The sequence below is a fragment of the Mustela nigripes genome, chromosome 13 (assembly GCF_022355385.1).
Source record: "Mustela nigripes isolate SB6536 chromosome 13, MUSNIG.SB6536, whole genome shotgun sequence".
NCBI lineage: Eukaryota > Metazoa > Chordata > Mammalia > Carnivora > Mustelidae > Mustela > Mustela nigripes.
This window is the reverse complement of record NC_081569.1, coordinates 29,286,492-29,305,283: the sequence shown is the minus strand read 5'-3', so window position 1 is coordinate 29,305,283 and position 18,792 is coordinate 29,286,492. Positions and strand designations below refer to the sequence as shown.

Here is an 18,792-nt window from a genome sequence, read left to right as displayed (position 1 = left end):
AGGGGACGCCTTCTCACATTTTTTTTTCCCCCCCAAATCAAGATCACCTACCGCCTTCTGCCTATTAGACTTGGTCTTTGGACCTTTCTCACCCCGTCAGAACCCACTTTCCCTTGCAGGGTAGTGATTTAAGGCTACCTGGGGCTACTTGGGGCTGTTCTGTTCCAAGCATTGTGAAAATGTTGCTGGTAGAGGTCCTAGCTCTTTCTGAGGCCTAGAGGGAGTGGACTTTTTTTACCCAAAGAGCCGCTGCCTGTTTTCCATCCTCCCTTCTCCTGTCTGGGCTATTTGGCCTGAAAATTTTGGCCAGCCCAGCTTGGTCACTCTGGGTTGGCTCCAGCCGGGAACCCAACACCTGTGCTTCCAGGTGCCATCCTGAGCTTTGAGCTCCAGGCACTTCAATTTTCCTATAAGGGGAGCCAAGTCTTCTGAAAAGTTCTCTTCCTAATGGTCCCCGATGCTTGGGCCAGAGTATGATTGACTATCTGCTCTACCATTTTCTCTCCAGAAAGCAGTTGTCCCAGCCTCTATACCTAGAAAGAGACTCTAGGTCTAGGTTTTCTTCCCTTTTCCTTTCCCCTACCCTAGACCTCTGGCTCCCTTTCTCTTAGTGTATCTGGTAGCTCCAGGAGGCGTGTGGTAGCGCTCATTCCTGTTGGATGCCACCTGCAGTCAATTTCCTGTCCTCCTCGCCTCTCTTCTTTCCTGGCCCAGACCTATATGGCCATGCCCTGGCTCTGCTCTTGGAAAGGCCTGCTACCTGTGTGTGACCCAGCTTGTCCAGGCCCTGGGATGCTGCATCTCTAGGCAACTATGCACTTTCCTAGGGAGGGAACCAGTATGAGAATTGGGGGCTGGGCATGAATTCATCTCCGCTGGATGGTCTGTCTTGGGAGTGTGATGGAGGAAGGTCACTTCTGGGAATCCTCAGGTCTGGCCAGCCAGTGATCTGCTTTTGCATTTTGCTGGTGCCTACTGCTCCTCCTCGTTTCTGGGAGACACAGACCATTGTCCACCTGGCAGTTGACCTGCCTGAGCTGTCTGTCTATGGTAATTGAGTGAACCATAATAAAGGGGAACATTTGGCCCTCTGTGTCCTGCTGCGTCATGTGTCTTCATGTGGGCCTGTGTGGAGCCTCACTGTGGGCTGTGGGGCATGGAGGTAGGGTGGGTCAAATGGGTCTGTGGCCTGTCGTTCCCCGGGGGCCAAAAGTCACAGACTTCTGTGTGATTCTTTCTGAGGCAGCCTTGAGTAGGCCTTGAAATTGCCACAAAGGCCTCCTGCCTGTTGGAAGGAGTTCTGAGTTGCCTGAGGAGGAAGTAGAAGGCTGGATTAATAGGGGAGAGGTGGTTTGGTCCAGATGCAGACAAGGGCAAGGGTAGAACACAGAGGACCCCCTCCTCAGCTCTCACTGATGGAGAATGGCAGCGGATTAAGTAACCTCAGCACACAGAGCTTATGGGGGTCTTGATGCTGGATAATGAAGAAGGCAGTGAGGTGCACCCAGTATGCTTTCTCCTGCCGCTTTTCCTTTGGCAACGCTGTGCCCTCCATTTGGAGACCCTTCAGCTAAGCTTATGGCCATACTTCAAGATTCACCTTGATTGACTCCTCTGAGAGGGCTTCCCTGCCTCTAGTTTTTTGGTCCTTCTGATTGTTCATGGAGGATCTTATTCTGTAATTTCCCGGACACTGATTTAGCTCCGTATTCTGTGCATTTAAAAACAGGAGAGGTTCCGCAAATGTTCAGTATAAAGTGCCCCAATGATGAGCAGTGTGTCTGTGTGGGATGAGGGTGTGGGGTGAGGAGGTCAGGCAATTAGGCCAGACCCCAAGAGGGCACCAGCACTGTTAAGAACAGCAACCGGATGTTCACGGCAGGATTCTCTCCACTGGACTACAACGACCAGAGGCAGAGAAATAGACTACAGTTCCCAGAAGGCTGCGCGACATGTAGGCAGTCCGGCACCCTCGCGAAACTACGTGGTAGGCGGAAACAGTGGGAAGGGCGGCTGAGATATCGCGATGTTTGGGGCCGCCCGAGAAGCGTCAGGCGTGCGTGAGGAACCTAAGGGGATTCGGAGGCTGTGTCCTTTCCGCCCGGCGGTAGGGAGACGCTGGGAACTTCGCTGACTGTCGGTCCTCGACTGTTTGTGCGTGACCTTCCTTTGGCCCGCTCGCGCGCGTGTATGTGTGTGAAGGCTGTGAGTCCGCGGGGGTGTATGACCTCAGTTTCCTATCTCTGCTCGTGAAGCTCAGCTCGCCACTGTGGGTTGGCGGCTGTGTCTGTGTGGGCAGTGTCGAGCCTTTAGGACTGTACTTACCTGTCTGCCGGCGCATTTGGGACCTCTTCCTGGCTCGAGTTGGGAGTGGGGGATTTGTACCTGTGTTCTCACCCCTGCTTTGTGCTGCACTGCGACTGTTCAGTGCTGTTTAAACTAGTTTAAAAGGTAGCCCCATCAGTTCCCCTTATTTTTAAAATTGGTAAAATAGAAAAAAGGAAAGCCTTGGTATGTTGGAATTATATCCCCTAGATCCGCCTAAAAGTGCTGATGGTTTTTAAAATTAGAATGAGGCTAAATTTTGCCAAAGAAAAACTTCCTACTGTCCTTTAAAGGCCTGTACCAAATGATAATCAGGAGAGATTGCTGTAGTTGAACTGGTGAATGTCTTGGGAGCAGGGTTTTTCCCCCACATCTCTGGCAGTGGCTGTAACTAGCTTGCTAGTAGGCTGTGTGTGTGACTATGATACTTAGTTAATATACAATATATAGCAATATAACAATATATTACTATATAATATGTTATATACAACGTATATTAATGTGATACAGAAATATATAATATATACAATATATATAATAAAAATATATAATATACCCTATAGTATATGTATATATCCTCAACGTGGACTTGAGGAGTGCCTAAATGGGATTACAGAAGCTGCAGAGAAGAGCCTGCTTCTAGTGGCAGAGAAGAGCAGTTTTAGCAGAAGTTCGTTGCCTTACCTTGGGGACAAGGATTTAAAGTGCCCTATGCCCTTTTAATGTCTTTGGATTGGGGAGCAGGGTGACATTTTGGGGAACTAGAAGTTGCTCATTATGAGGGGGACAGAGTAGAGTGCATTGACTGTTGGGAGATAGGGCCAGAGCAAAAGCCTGGGGCCAGGAGTGAGGGGCTTTGACATTAAATTGAAGGTTATAATCTCTTAATGGATCCTGGATCCCTGTTCCCCCAGTCTTACATGTTTGGTTCTGCTTTGTTCTAGGTCCCAGCCCCTCACTGTTCCTGTGTTGGGCAGTGTTTGTACTGTCTGGCTGTTTTTTAGCCCTAGTTCTGTGAGGCTCCACATATTCCCCTATTGTGACTGGCAGATATTCTTGAAACCTTTATTTAACTCTGCCTGCCCTAATTAAACTCAGCAGAGGAGACTTATACATCACAAGCTTGCCATAAGCAAGCTCTGGCTCTGCCTTTTTTTTTTTTTTTTTTTTTTTTTTTTTTGAGAAAGAGAGCAAGAGAGTGCATGAGCAGCAGGGGGAGGGGCAGAGAGAGAATCTTAAGGAGACTTAATGCTCTTCATGTAGCCTGATGCAGGGCTCGACGACCATGGGGCTCGATCTCATGACCCTGGGATTGTGACCTGAGCTGAAGCCAAGAGTCCCACACTTAACCTTCTGAGCCACCCCACCCAGGTACCACTGTCTGGTCCTGTCTTTCTAAGGGATAGAGAACCTGCCATTTTTCTGGTTGTGGCTTACCAACATGACTGATGTCCTGGGAGCCTGAGGCTCAGTAATCATAGTCTTCAGCCCTTATAACCTCTCTGTGATAACTTTCTGCTCAAGATTTCCTAGGAGTCTAGCAAAGCCCAGAAAAATCAGGCACTGTCTACAGCTATCTTGGCTGTGCAAGTAAGTAGGTGGTTCTAACAGGAACTGGCTAGAGTAACAGACTTACTAGTTTGGGATTTGATCTTTTGAGAATGAACATAAAGACTGCTAGTTATCACATGTCACAAGACTGTTAGGTTGAACCATTTTGACCTTGCTTTCAAATGTTGGTTAAATTATCCACTTTCTGGTACTCAAGTACTTCTTCCCCTACTCCCAACACCCAACCCACATACACTTTTCTCTGAAGGTAGGTAGGCTTTGGTCCTTATTGGTCCTTAGCAAGTCTTGCTCAGCAGGCTAAGTTGTAAATCTTGGGCTATACCACCCAGTGTGTGGGGAAGTAATTGAAATCCCCAACATGGCTTCATGCCATAATTTTTTTTTTTTTTAAGATTTATTTATTAGAGTATAAACAGGGAGGAGCAGAGGGAGAGGAAGAGAGAATCCTCAAGCAGACTCCCTGCTGAGTGTGGAGCCCCTTACTCAGGGCTCAATCCCAGGATCCTGAGATCATGCCCTGAGCTGAAATCAAGAATTGGCCACTGAACAAACTGAGCCCCCCAGGCGCCCTGTTCCCTTGATTTAACTGATGGCTTTCAGTAACCTGTTTCTTAGGAATGATACCAGCTTGATGTAGAGGAGGTTTATGGGCTGCAGAGATGAAGTTCAGCCTCTGGTTTGGCAGGAGTCTCCCTGTCCTGGCACCAGTGAGCTGGGGTGGGATGGGGTTGGGGTTTGAGCTTTAGCAGATAGGCTTCCCCAGAGAGTCAAGAATGCCTCCATGGCCTACTGAGTGTGCTCATCAGTATGCTGGTCTGGGAAGGGGCTGGCTGATAGGCCCTCTAGACCTTGCCATGGGCTGAAACAGGCTCCCCAAGCTCTGGAGTAGACTCGTGTCTGGTTTGGGCAAGCAAGGCCCTGGTTGAGGCCCTGATTTAGAGCAGAGACTGAAACAGAGCTAGCAAATGGAACTTCGGGGGTGTCTTGCTCTAGGGAACTGGTCTGTGCTTAACTCCTGCTGATTAATCCCCGGGTCTGGGCCTCTGGGAGATCTTTCTGGGCAAGGGCTCATGTAGGTGTGTGCCTGAGGCTTGAAGGCAGATACTGGGCGAAGAGGCCCTCAGGAACCAAGGAGCCTCTAGAGTGAAGAGGAAGCCCCTCTGGGTGTGCAGCCTCAGAGGTAGCCTCTGGGTGATTGAGATAACTTCCTCCTTGACGTTTGCCTTGGTTTCCCCTCCTACTGCTGATTCTGCCCGTTTTGAGTCATCTCGCAGGACTCTTACTAAGAGCCCTTACCTCTGTCTTTCATACATTGACTCAGAAGTTTCTACTGGAAGGAGCTTCAGAGATCACCTGGTCTTACCTCTGTATTTTTCAGATGAAGAGACAGGTCCAGGGAGGGAAGTACTGTGAGACAAGGTCACACATCAGCTCAGGAGCACAACGATGGATGGGGTCCAGGGCTCCTGATGTACCAGCTGGGCTTCTGTGCCAGTGTCCTGTGCCCCACGCCCGCCCTGCTTCAGAAGGTACAGTTCATTATTCCTCCAGCAGTGGTTCAGGACCTAGCAGGTGCCTGGCTGTTGGTGATTAGACCTGGTCATACATTCAGGGAGATGCTGGTGGCAGTGGTGGTGGTGGGGAAGTGAAGAGGGAGAGGCAAGGAAACACGGAAAAAATGGAATCACTAATTATTACCAGGCACGTGCATCCCAGAGAAAAGCCTATCTCAAGTGATTTCGGGTATGACTCCTGTCTTCTCAACTCATCTACAGATTCCCCAAAGGCAGTGTTGTGTCTTGAAGAATTCCTATGCCCAGTGCTAGATGTCATTGGCCCTCAGTGATTGTTGCTGATGGAGTGGGCATGTTTTGCTGGCCCAGCTTGCAGAGTGTAGGTTTTGGTGTGTCCATCAGCTGTATTATCTGGGGCACTCACTCCTAGCAACATCTGAGGGCCAGAGGTAAAAAACCCAAGCAGCTGGTCCCACAGGAGTGGCCAACATGCTTGTTTCGTCCTGGGCTTAGATTTGTAGAGGGGTGTCCAGTTTGATCTCCAGGGACGGGGACAAAAAGGTAAATGTCTTCACTCCCCGGATCATCTGAGTCTTCCTGTTGCTTCGGGTTTCCCACCTCTCAGGCATCTCTGAACCCATGCCATTCAGTCCAGCGTCCTCCCGTCTCCACCTTAGGGCTCCCTCCACACCTGGCACCAGCACTACCTTTCTAAAATGAAAACTCACCTTGGCCCTCACCACCCTTCACACTGCCCTTGACCTCATTGCAACCTTACCTCCTGCCACCCCCTACCTCCCATCAAACTTTAGCCTCACTCCTAAGCTGTTCCTTGTTCCCCAAACTTGCCACCCTCCTTAGGCCTCTTCTCCTTTGTGAGATTTTTCCTTCTTGCATGGTTAATTCCTTCTTTCTCTGGGAAACATACTGGTCCTTCAGGACCCAAGCTGTCCTTGTTCAGGTCTCTGACTTCCTCAGACGGTTAATCCTGAGCAGCCACAGCCCCCAGTAAAGACCTTCCTCAACACTGGGCCGAATTACACAGTACCTGACCTCCTCATCAAATCGTGTGCTCCCAGCCACTGGGGCTGCTTACCCCTCAGTAACCCCAGCATCTGGCCCAGAGTCCTCAAGACAGTTTGGTTGAACATATGAGTGAAGTGGGTGCCCCTTACTCTGCTTTTAGATTTTAAGTCCTGACAGAGCCTTGTGGAGGCCCGTCCTGGCAGGCTCCTGAGATTCGAAGCCGTTAGACCCCACATGGAGTCCAGTGCCTCGTGTCCAGCTGCTGCACCCTTGGTGAAGAAACAGTTCCGTGTTCTCGTTGGTGTCACTGGGAGTGTTGCAGCCCTGAAATTGCCTCTTCTGGTGTCTAGGCTTTTGGACATTCCTGGCGTGAGTATGCTTATTAGCCAGTGTGGCAGTCTGATGGTGGAGAGCTTCTGCTCCTGGGGCCAGGCCATTTTTATGCAGTGCACGGGTTTTTTTGGTTAATGATGGTGTTTTTGGAAGCCCTCCATGTGCATTAGTGTGTAGTAGGGGAGGCAGGAGACAGTCCAGTATAACTGAGAGCTAGATGAGAGGGTGTGGACAGTGAGAGGGGAGACTTGGAAAGGAACACTGTGCTGAATGGAGGGTTTGGGTTCCCATATGCTGACCCTGGTTCCCTGAGATGCTGGTGTGGGAGGAGGCTGGCTGGAAAAGTGGGGGTTTATAGGAACACATTTGCAGTGTCCCCTTGCTGCCTTGGGTGCCCCAACCCCACTTCATCTTGAGCACCGTGGCTCTGTTCTCCCTCCTTGTTAGATACCGTGGCTGTCCTATCTGCCTAGATGCACTGGAATGTCAGGGGTACCCTGTTGCCTGCAGCTCTGGTTTCAGACTGCTCCTTCAGGTGTTCAGAGATGCTGGGGCACCACAGTGTATTGGGGGTGAGGGAAACCTCCATTTTGATCAGTTTTATATATATATATATATTTTTATTTTTTATTTTTTATTTTTTTAAGATTTTATTTATTTATTTGACAGAGATCATGAGTAGGCAGAGAGGCAGGCAGAGAGAGAGGGGGAAGCAGGCTCCCTGCTGAGTAGAGAGCCCAATGCACTGCTTGATCCCAGGACACTGGGATCCTGGCCTGAGCTGAAGGCAGAGGCCCAACCCACTGAGCCACCCAGGGGCCCCTATATTTATTTTTATATATTGAGGTCCTGGGGCAGATTTTTCATCGGGAAAAATTCAAGGCTTTAAACAATGTGAAAGCCAGCAACTACTGACCTCATTTCCTTGTCTGGTCTTCAAGGTCTGTTGAACTCCCACTGCCTACACTCCACTCTAATGGCCCTTGCTTTGGCCTGGCCCCTGTCAAGCTGTGCTGTTGTCCTATTCCTCTGCCTCTCTAAATTCTGCACAAACACTTTACAGGGAAACCTTCCTGGCTTGCTTCAGCCCATGTGGCATTTTCTCCTTCCTTTTAAAACTAATTTGATGAGGGTCACCTGGCTGTCTCAGTAGAGCATGCGACTCTTGAGCTCCAGGTTGTGAGTTCGAGCCCCACATTGCACATAGAATTTACTTAAATAAATAAAATACTTAAAAAAAAATAACCCAACTCATTTGATTTTTTTTTTTTTAAAGATTTTATGTATTTGTGTGAAAGAGAGCTCAGAGGGAGAGTGAGAAGGAGAAGCAGACTCCCTGCTGAGTAGAGAGGCCAAATTAGGGCTGGATCCCAGGATTCCCAGGATGCTGAGATCATGACCTGAGCCAACAGCAGAGGCTTAACCCACCAAGCCACCCAGTCACCCTCATTTGATGTATTAAAGAAAAACCTGAGATTGGCTGTAAGGTGGTAAAAACAGGGTTTATTCAGAAAAATTACCATAATAAGGGAAAGAGACCTCAGCAGAGAACTGGGCTTGATTCCAAATACAACAGGGAAAAGTGGGGGTTTATAGGCAAGGAGCAGGTGGAGGGCAGTGGATGGAAAGTTACTAAGAGGAAGTATCAGGAGTAAGGAGGGTTCTGGCTAACTGTCCTGACAGGATTCTTGGTGCAGGCAGGCCAAGGTGACCTGTCATCACGTGGGGGTTGTTGAGGGTTGAGGAGCCCTATGAGATACCCAGGCTGATCAGATAGTGAGAGTGGGGGATTCTGGCCAAACCTGCTTAACAGGAATCTTGCTCTTAAGGATCAGGCCCCAGGATGAGCCTAGTCAAAAAAAATGGTGCAGGGGCGCCTGGGTGGCTCAGTGGGTTAAGCCGCTGCCTTCGGCTCGGGTCATGATCTCAGGGTCCTGGGATCGAGTCCCGCATCGGGCTCTCTGCTTGGCAGGGAGCCTGCTTCCTCCTCTCTCTCTCTGCCTGCCTCTCTGCCTACTTGTGATCTCTCTCTGTCAAAAAAAAAAAAAAAAAAAATGGTACAGAGAAGCCTGAGTAGAGTTTGGTCTGGGAGAGAATCTTGAACAGGGTGTGGGGAATCTTAGGTTGGCTTTGACATTGCTCGCGCTGTTGCACATCACTTTCGTGTAGTGCACTGCTGGGGCCCAGGCTGCGCTTTTCCTTGTTATCTGTGCGCCACCTTATGTGGTTGCACAGGTGCTTGTACCAGTGTGTCCAGCAGGGGGCAGTGCTCCCTTGCAGATGACCATGTCAGGGCTGAAGGCAGGGGTGAGCAATCTCCCCCCCACTCCCTTACTTTCCTCAGACTTACAGTGAGAAAGTCAGCCCTTCACCCTACCCCTCATACTGCCACAGCAATGAAGCGGGCAGCCAGGGATGCCACCAGGCCAGAAGGGGGGAAGGAGGTGAGTCTCGTGCTGCTGGGCAGCACCCCCTGTGGCCTGGTCCCTCTCCCCCGCAGGCCCAATAGGAGCTGGCTCCCTAGACCTGTGAGAGCGGGAGGCCTGGAGGCCTGGAAGGGCTTGTTGCAGCAGTGACAGCCTCTGTCCCCTTGGGAGGGAGTGAGCCATGCAGTTCCCTTTTCCCATAGCCCCAGAGCAAGTGAATTTCCGGACTGGGGGTGGGTGGGGGCAGGGCGTCCTATCCCAGGAAACAGATGGGCAGCCTCAGAGCTGGGGGAAATGGCAACTCCCCCATTTCCTGCCTCCCGTGCAGCCAGTATTTACAGGGGTGTGAGGAGGCTCTCCAGCCCACCTCAGGCCCTGGCCTTCTGAGGGGGACAGGCCTTGTCTGGAACAGGAACTTGGCTCTCCCTCTCTGGCTGTGGAGTCAAGCTGAAAGTCCGGCAGCCAGAAGGGCACTGACCTAGGAGGGAGGACTTGGAGCCTGCTTTTCGAATTTAAAATAAAGGTGATTACTGCCACCCATCCCCTCAGGCTCTTGTCCAGGCTTGGGGAGGGGACACAAAGTTTGTCATCAGCTAGGCACAGCTCCTGGCACACAAAAACACTTGCCAGTGTTTGTTTCCTGTCTTTCACCCTCTCCTTACCCCTTATGTCCTTTGGGCCAGCCACATGGGGAGGGGAAGGGGTTGTTGGGGTTGGTGAGACAGCCCATGTTAGGAGAGCTGTGGGAGTCACAGTTCATCTGCTTCTGTGGAGGGGCCCGCTGCCCTCTCACTTCTTGGCCGGCTCATCCCACAGGTAGAATGGTTCTCCAAGGAGCCTGGGTTTGCTTGGTAGAGTTCTTGTGAGGTGCAATCAGAGGGGGGTCCTTGCTTGGCCTGATGCTGTGGCCTCCCCACACCCCTGATGGTACTGATCACCCCATTGCCCTCTTTTTCTGGGTCACCCGCAGGAGCAGTCTTTGTCCCTTGGAACGGTCCTTCTCAGCTGTTTGCCTCCATCATGGAATCACACGCTCAGGGCTTTTCTGAGCTCCCGAGGCATTTCTAGATTTGGACCTGCAGATGTGCAGCTGAAGGCTGGGCCCCGGGGAGCTGGGTGATGCCACACATCTGGCCCATAACTGCAGGTGTACCTCATCTTACTGTGCTCTGCAGGTACTGAGGTTTCTTACAGATCGAAGATTTGTGCCAGTCCTGGGTCAAGCAAGTCTCTTGGTGCCATTTTTCCAACAGCATTTGCTCACTTTGTGTCATTTTTTTGGTCATTCTCCTAATATTTCAAACTATTTGATTATTTGTTATGGCGATCTGTGGTCAGCGATTACAACTTGCTGAAGGTTCAGATGATGGTTATCCTTTTTTTTTTTTTAAGCAATAAACTATTTTTATTTTTGTTTATTTTAGGGAGGTGGGGGAGGGGCAGAGGTAGAGAGAATCTCAGGACCTGAGGGCTGGATCTCACGACCCTGAGATCTGAGATCGTGACCCAGAGTGGGATGTTCAACCAACTGCACCACTGAGGTGCCCCACAGTAAACCACTTTTAATTATTAAGGTATGGTCAGAAGTGGGGGAGGGAGAGTGAGGAGTTCTCCAGCCTGAGAAGGCACTTTGAGACTGAAAAGTGAGCCGCTCCATACCGTTACAGGGATTTATTCAGGGGAGCTTGCTGAGGAGCCAGAGGGCAAGCAGGCTGGCTGGATGACTGGCAGTGCAGGCACCGTGCGGCTCTTCTCTTTCAAGTCGGGACCTCAGTCTACAGCTTTTATGGAGTGAAGGGCGTGGGGAGGTCAATGAGTCCTTCTCTAGTGTGGTGCTGTCTGTGCATCCCTTCAGGGAAGGTCAGAACAAACATTCCTGCATTCTGGTGAGGTAGACGTTACCCACCACAGGGCCTGAAACACACCGTCTGGAGGGAGGGCACTGCTCGGGCACGAACACGGTGGAGAGTCCGGTATGGGGTTGGTGTTGTCAGCACCCCTCCAGGTACACTTGCTGATTTCTTCAGACAGAATGCTCTTGCGCATGTGAGAGACTACAGTATGGTGCAGTATGGGATGGTATGACTTTTATATGTGCTGGGAAACCGAAGAACTTACTTGGCTAGTTTTATTGTGATATGTGTTTCATTGCAGTGGTCTGGAACCAGACTCGCAATGTCCCAAGGTAGGTCTCTATTCCTCACTCACTGGTGTGTCCAGGCATCCCAGGGCAGCGGCTGGCTGGAGCCAGGCCAGGAAGACTGTGGAGGGTTGCAGGAGAGGGGTGGATGTGTCCTCAGGACTCACATGCCAGCAGGTGGGCAGAGAGGCCACCGCCAAGAATCCTGGGATGCTTTCTGTAGTGGGGGAAGTTTGCTAGAGGGGGCCTGCTGTACCTCAAGAGAGGCATCCGCATAGAGGATTTCTTATGCCGTGATTCTGGGCGACTCAGGTCGTCTTGATGGCCTTGGTCTTCTTAGCCCTGCAGGGAAGTGGGGGTGGGTGTGGGTAGGGTACTAAAATAACCCTTCTCCAAGGCCTATTCTGGCACTAGTGGTGGAAGATTCTAGATGCGAGGCCAAAAGGAATAGATCCTGAAGGCATCCCGAGAGAAGGTCCTGGGATGCAGGAGCGTCAGGGCATTTGCATATTTCCACAGTTATCATGGCACTGGGGGGCGGTTCCGCCTGGGCATCCTCTCACTTTGGGGAAGAAGACACCTTGCTAGCTTTTGCCCCGGCCGGGGTCAGCAGGGGTACAGCCAGCTGGGGATTTCTAAAGGTGGAGAGAGTCTCCCATCTGGGGAGCTGGCAGGACAAGGTTAAGTTTCTTTCTTCTTTCTCTTTAAAAAAGATTTTGTTTATTTGTTGGAGATAGGGAGAGAGAGCAGGAGCAGGGGGAGGAAGAGGGAGAAGAAGCAGATTCCCTGATGAGCAGGTGGTGGGGGGTTGCTCGATCCCAGGACCTTGAGATCGTGACCTGAGCTGAGACAGACACTTAATCAACTGAGCCACCGACGTGCCCCAAAGGTTAATTTCTAGATTGCCTGTCAGGACATTCACCGCGGTCAAGGGTGAGGGAAAGAAGGACACACTCATATGCAGTATGAAGTAAATTCGGCTTCTCTGGAGGACCATTTGGCAATGTCTAGAGAGAGAGAAAGTGTTCCTAGCCCTTGATTCACCCATAGGTTTGACTCCTGTAGGGCACAGAGATTCACCGTGTGTATGGGGATGTTCATGATAGCATTGCTTAGCATTTCAAAACAAAACCAAAACTGGAAATAAAATGTCCAAGGATAAAGAGCACTCTGGTACAGTTTCGGTCCAGCCTTGTGAAGGATTAAGGCAGCGATTCAGAAGGCCTGGATCTTGGTGTTCATGCGATACAGTCCTCAAGATAGAGATGAAATGGGCCTGGGACAGGAGTTGGCAAACCGGGGCCAAGAGGCCAACTTTGGTCTTGTTACCTGCTTTTGTGCTTTTGTATGGTCTGTGAGCTAAGAATGCTTTTTACATTTTTAAGTGGTTGAAAATTAAAAACAGTATTTGGAGACACATAAAATTATGTGAAATTCAAATTTCAGTGTCCATAACGTTTTTGCTGGAACACAGCCCCATGTTTATCTAAGTATTGCCTAGGATTGCGGTCTCGCTCCTACAGAATCGAGTAGTTGTGTCAAAGCTGAAAATAGTATCTGGTCCTTTAGAGAAAATGTATGCTGACCGCTGGCATATTGAATGGTTCCTTTTATATGTTCACATATCTGAGTTACTGCCTACACATTTTCCTCTGGAGGTTGTCACCTTTGCGTGGGAAAGGAGGGTGGGAAGGGAGACTTGGATTTTGTATCATTCTGTTCAATCTTCGTTTTTTAACCTCTGTGTATATTTATTTTTAAAGTCAGTGGGACTCTTGGTGGGAAAATTATAGAACATTCTTTGTAACTTTATGCTTTTTTTTTTTCTTTTCTTTTTTTTAATGCTCACTGAGAAAAGGAAGTAGGAGAAACAAGGCCTGGTTTGAGGTTTTCCTCTCTTTCTGGGCAGGGGCTACCTGCCTGCCCTGTGGTCCTGTTGTGGAAACTGGTCTGTTCAGCAGTGCCGCTCTGAGGCATTTACTTAGGTTTCTGCTGGTTTGGCCAGCTCCTTCGGTCCCTGATCAGCCCCTCCAGGGAGTGAACTCTGTATTCTGCCTTTTGAGTTCCATTCTTGAGAATTTTCTCTAGGTGGGGAAGGGCACAGAGGGATTGGCAGCTCAGTCCTGCTTGAATGGCAGGAAGGACTGTTGAGACCAGAACACTAGCTCCCCCAGGAGGCCCACTGGGAGGCTGATGGAGAATGGTTTTCCCCACAGCGCCTGGTGGGAAAGGGCAAGAGGGCTGGGATGGCATAGTGAGCTGGATGGGCCCCTTGAAGGCCTTGTGGTTTAAATGTCTCATGGCTCAGACGAGGAAACCAGGGCCAAAGAGGAAGAGGGATTTGCCCAAGACCTGCCACCCTCCCTCCCCGAGCCAGTGAGCTGGCAGAACTGGTGGTTGGGGCCAGGTTTCTTGACTCCTGTCAGCAAGTGAACTTGAGGAGCTGGGATCTGGAGCATAGGCATTCTGTGCTCAAGCTCATCATGGCTGTGAGGATGAGAATTTCCAGGACACTGTGGACTCTTACCTGGTTCACCTTGCTTCACGGTCAAGGTCATAAATACCGCACCTACTTGTCAGACTGAGTCCTTGCTGAGGGGAGCGTTCGTATCTTACCAGCTGTGTGTAGGCTCAGTATATGTTTGACAAGTCAAGACATCGGGCACCTGGATGGCTTAGTCAGTTAAGCATCTGCCTTCAGCAAAGGTCATGGTCTCAGGGTCCTGGGATCGAGTCCTGTCCGTGGGGGCTCCCTGCTCAGCAGGATGTCTGCTTCTCCCCTTCCCTCTGCCACTCCCCTCTGTGGCCCCCTTGTGCTGTCTCTCTCAAAGAAATATAAAAAAAAATTTTTTTTAAAGATTTTTAAATTTACTTATTTGACAGACAGAGATCACAAGTAGGCAGAGAGGCAGGCAGAGACAGAGGAAGCAGGCTCCCTGCTGAGCAGAGAGCCTGATGTGGGGCTTGATCCCAGGACCCTGGGATCACGACCTGAGCCGAAGGCAGAGGCTTTAACCCACTGAGCCACCCAGGCGCCCAAGAAATAAAAATTTAAAAAACATTATGAGCTGGAACATTATGAGTTGGGACACCCACTCAGTCAACCAGAACCCCTCAGGAATTTTTTAATGAGGCCTCCTACTCCACAGCTCCCCACCCTATGTGCTGACTCCTCTGGGCACCAAGAGTCCTTTTTCCTAGAGTATACCCACCACCCCCAAGCTCAGGTTCGTGCCAGCGTCTGGGCTGGTTCCCAGGCTCTGGGCACAGCCACTGTCCACACTGGTCAGCTTAGTGTTAGAGGCCTCTGCTGTGTATGCTAGCCCAGAGGCCTGAGTCACCAGAGCTCCAGGTTCCTTGCCCTGTGGCAGTGCAAAGCACGGCGGGTGCTTCCTCTTTGGAATCCTCCGAAGCCCCCGTGATGCTGTCATCTCCTGCCGTACTAGAAACACCTGCTCTTTTTGGGCCACTCAGATGGAGGTTCCAGCTGTGTCTCTCCTTTCCCTATATATGCTAGAACTGTGCTATCTAATATAGTAGTCATTAGCCACATTTAAATTTAAATTATTAAGATTAAATTAAACCAAAACTTCAGTCCCTCAGTCATATTAGCCACACCTCAGGTGTTCAGTAGCCACATGTGGCAAGTGGCTGCTGTACTGAGCGGCACAGATGTGACATGTTTCTGTCACTGCAGAGTTCTGGTGGATAGTCCTGTAGAGAGCTGGTTCTCACCTCGGGCAGCTCTGTGTCCCAGGGGACATTGGACTATGTTCAGGAACGTTTTTGGTTGTCCTACTTGGACAGGGGTGCTACTGGGTCCTGGTGATAGTAGTTAGGGGCCAGAGATAGGGTGGGAGGGGGAAGTTCAGGTCATGGGCTTTGTCTCATCTGATGGCTATGAAAGTGCTTTCATAGTCCCTTTGGTTGTTCCTTTGGTTGTCTGCCCCAGAAGCAGCCTGGGCCAGACTAGGCCTGACAGTAGATACAGAGGTATCACTCCCAAATCTGTTTCCATTTCTCCCTCCTTGATTCTCCAGGAACCGCAGATGGGATTGCTAATGTACCTTCAGCAGAGAAAAGGAAATGAGACTTGCCAACTGGTTTCTGGAAGGAACGTTATAAATGCCAGGCCAAATGCGGACAGCTTATATGATAAGGTCTGGCCAAGCCTTGGTCGTGTTACACAAAGAAGTTCAGGTTTTATTTATTTATTTATTTTTAAAGATTTTATTTATTTATTTGACAGAGAGAGAGATCACAAATAGGCAGAGAGACAGACAGAGAGAGAGATGAGGAGAAGCAGGCTCCCTGCTGAGCAGAGAGCCCTATGTGGGACTCGATCCCAGGCCCCTGGGATCATGACCTGAGCCGAAGGTAGAGGCTTAACCCACTGAGCCACCCAGGTGCCCCGAAGTTCAGGTTTTAAATATTAGATATTAGGGATGCCTGGGTGGCTCAGTTGGTTGGACCACTGCCTTCGGCTCAGGTCATGATCCTGGAGTCCCGGGATCGAGTCCCTCATCGGGCTCTCAGCTCCGCGGGGAGTCTGCTTCTCTCTCTGACCTTCTCCTCGCTCATGCTCTGTCTCACTTTCTCTCTCTCAAATAAATAAATAAATATTAAATAAATAAATAAATAAATAAATAAATATTAGATATTAAAAACTCTTGGCAGGGTTCTCACCAGGGGACCAAGCACAGAGCTGCCTTTCAGAACTCTCCAGTGTGTGGGAGCTTGTTTTAATCCCAGTCCTGTTTCTATCAGGACCCGTGATGGGTATAAGAAAGCCAAAGCGGGTTCCTGCCCTGACAGAGCCCCTTGGCATTTGCTAGGGGAAGGGTCAGGATAAATGAATAAGTAGTCTGAATTATTTAGTATTTCAGAAGGTAACACAACATGTCCTTTTTTTCCCCCTTTTTAAGTATATGTGCTGCCAAAGCGAGCACTCCTTTTTTTTTTTTTTTTTTTAAAGTGTGTGCAAACCCAGGGCCTAGTCCTTGGCTCCCAGGACATTTGGCAGAGTGAATGAAAATGAAAGAACAAAGCCCATAGGGCTGATGAATTAGATCAAGTGACATCCCTCTAAAACCAGAAAAACGGGCTTGGGCCTGCTGGACAGCACGAGGGTCAAGTCACTGCCAAGAAGAGGTAGCTGCTTCAGTGGGGTCAGGGGACGGGCATCAGGAAGGATTGGCTCATCACATACTCTTCACATTACTCTTGAGGTAAAGACATTGGCCCCAGGAAGCTCCCTGACAATGACTGTGTAACCTGGGAAGGTAGCCAGAGAAGGATGGACTTAGAGTCTGAGGGGAAAAGCTCAGAGGGAAGAGTTCAAGCAGGGGCCCCAGGTGGGAGGCTCACCTAGATCTGTGGTTTGAACTCTCTAGGGGCTGGGGGAGGCTCAGGCCATGAGGGGGATGCAGGCAGAGGTGAGAGGGAGGAGGGCCATTACCAAACTGGGAATATTTCTCACTAGCCCTAGGCATAGTCCTTTGGAGAACTGACAGGCAGTTTGGAATTAGGGAAAGCAGGGGAACTAGATCTTCAGGAAGTAGCTTTCAAGATTTCAGAATAGAGGACGAACTGGAATATTTTTTTTAAGATTTTATTTATTTGATAGAGCATGCACAAGCAGGGGAAGTAGCAGGGAGAGGGAGAAGCAGGCTCCCTCCTGAGCAGGAAGCCTGATGTGGAACTCGATTCCAGGACCCTGGGATCGTGACCGGAGCCGAAGCAGATGCTTAACCAGGCACCCAGGCACCCCTGAACTGGGATATTCTTTTTTTTTTATTTTTTTAAGATTATATATTTATTTATTTGAGAGAGAGAGAGACAGAGCTTGAGGGAGGGTGAGTCAGAGGGAGAAGCAGACTTTCCACTGAGCAGGGAGCCCGATTCGGGGCTCGATCCTGGGACTGCAGGATCATGACCTGAGCCAAAGGCAGACGTTTAACCTACTAAACCACCCAGGTGCCCCTGAACTGAGATATTCTTGTTTAGGGTAGTTGGGAAGCTCTTAGAGACAAAAGATAGCGGTGTCCAGAGACCGATGTGTCTATCTGGGAAGCTTTCTGTTGAAGGAGATTGGAAAACAGTTAAATGGAAAGGAGGACATGTAGCTAAAAATGGAGGTGGCCCAGAGGCCACCCAGAGTGAGCAGAAGCTTGCCCTGAGACTCAGGATGACCAAGGGCTGTTACATACATTTGGGAAAGGAACAAGGGTTATGTCCCATTTTTGTTTCCGTCTTTTGAGCTTGAAAAAGCAGGACAAATGGTGATAGAAGGGACTTGAACCCAAGTTGGGCGGCTCATCTCCTGGGCAAATTTCTGTTTGGTTGGTGGCCTGCAGGATGGGTGGGAAACAGCAGAGGGCCTGGGAGCTAGAGAAGATATATCTCCATTTATCAAAAAGGCAAATTACCATATACAGGGTCTGCGAACACTTAGAAAAGCTCTTAGAAACTGGTAGTCACTGGGGCTTGATCAGGCTCATTGAGAACAAGGCCTAACAATTTCGGGGTTTTTGTTTTGTTTTTTTGTTTTTGTTTTTTTTTGGACATCAAAGTACTTCTGGGGGGTGCCTGGGGGACTCAACTGGTTAAGCATCTGCCTTCGGCTTAGGTCATGATCCCAGGGTCCTAGGATTGAGCCCCAAGTTGGGCTTTCTGCTCAGTGGGAAGCCTGCTTCTCCTTCTCCCTCCTGCTTGTGTTCCTTCTCTCACTGTCTTTTTCTCTGACAAATAGATAAAAATCTTAAAAAAAAAAAAAAAAAGTTCGGGGTTGAGGTGAGGCCCTTATAGAGTCTTAGGATCTGGACCATCTGATGGTGATGTCAGCATGTTAAGCCCTGAAAGATCCCATTTTGGGAGGGTTTGTTCTTGATTCCTTCCCACCTCTCACCCCCACCCCCACGGACCTTAGGGAAGAGCTCTGCTCTGGTCTTTGTTCTGTTCATGATTTGGTTCATGTCTCGGGGTAGGGATGGAGGGCTCCTGATGGTGGTGCTGGCTAAGAGCGGGACTGAGATGTTATGAACTCTCTGTGGGCTACGTCTCAAGGTGGAATTTACCAGGGAAGTGTGACAGACTGCAGTTGGGACCAGAAGAGTATCTATGTAGGTACAGGCTGGGGTTTGCGGCTTAGCAATGTGGTGAGGAACTCTTTCGAGCTTGCTGATTGTAGACCACCCCCCTCTCCCCCTCTTGTGTTCCCTCTCTCACTGTGTCTGTCAAATAAATACATAAAACCTTTAAAAAGAAAGACAAGAAATGGAATGGAATCTCCCATTCCATCCTGTCTGAGACAGGAGCCATCTCTTCTGCCTCCCTACTGACATTTGATCAGGATCAGGGGACCAGAGAATCATGTCCCTGTTACCCGCTGAGTGTCTGTCTGTGGAGCCTGGGCCCACAGCACCTCTTCCGGAGGCCACACCCTCCTGCTGACATA

At 49.9% G+C, this 18,792-nt stretch overlaps 1 protein-coding gene across 7 annotated transcripts in view; it reads left to right on the top strand.

The window, feature by feature from the left end:
• Nucleotides 1–2,023: 2,023 nt before the first annotated feature.
• Nucleotides 2,024–18,792, top strand: part of PPCDC (phosphopantothenoylcysteine decarboxylase) — a 25,554-nt gene continuing 8,785 nt past the window's right edge. The window contains exons 1-3 of one of the 7 annotated variants that reach the window (XM_059371809.1): nucleotides 2,024–2,154; nucleotides 5,276–5,426; nucleotides 6,598–6,806. In XM_059371809.1, the coding sequence (XP_059227792.1) occupies nucleotides 6,672–6,806 (135 nt within the window). In that variant the 5' untranslated portion in view covers nucleotides 2,024–2,154; nucleotides 5,276–5,426; nucleotides 6,598–6,671. Of the gene's footprint in view, nucleotides 2,189–5,275; nucleotides 5,427–6,597; nucleotides 6,807–10,166; nucleotides 10,372–11,213; nucleotides 11,243–11,350; nucleotides 11,382–18,792 lie in introns of those variants that run through there. The other 6 variants (XM_059371805.1, XM_059371804.1, XM_059371807.1 and 3 more) reach the window with 6 other exon arrangements.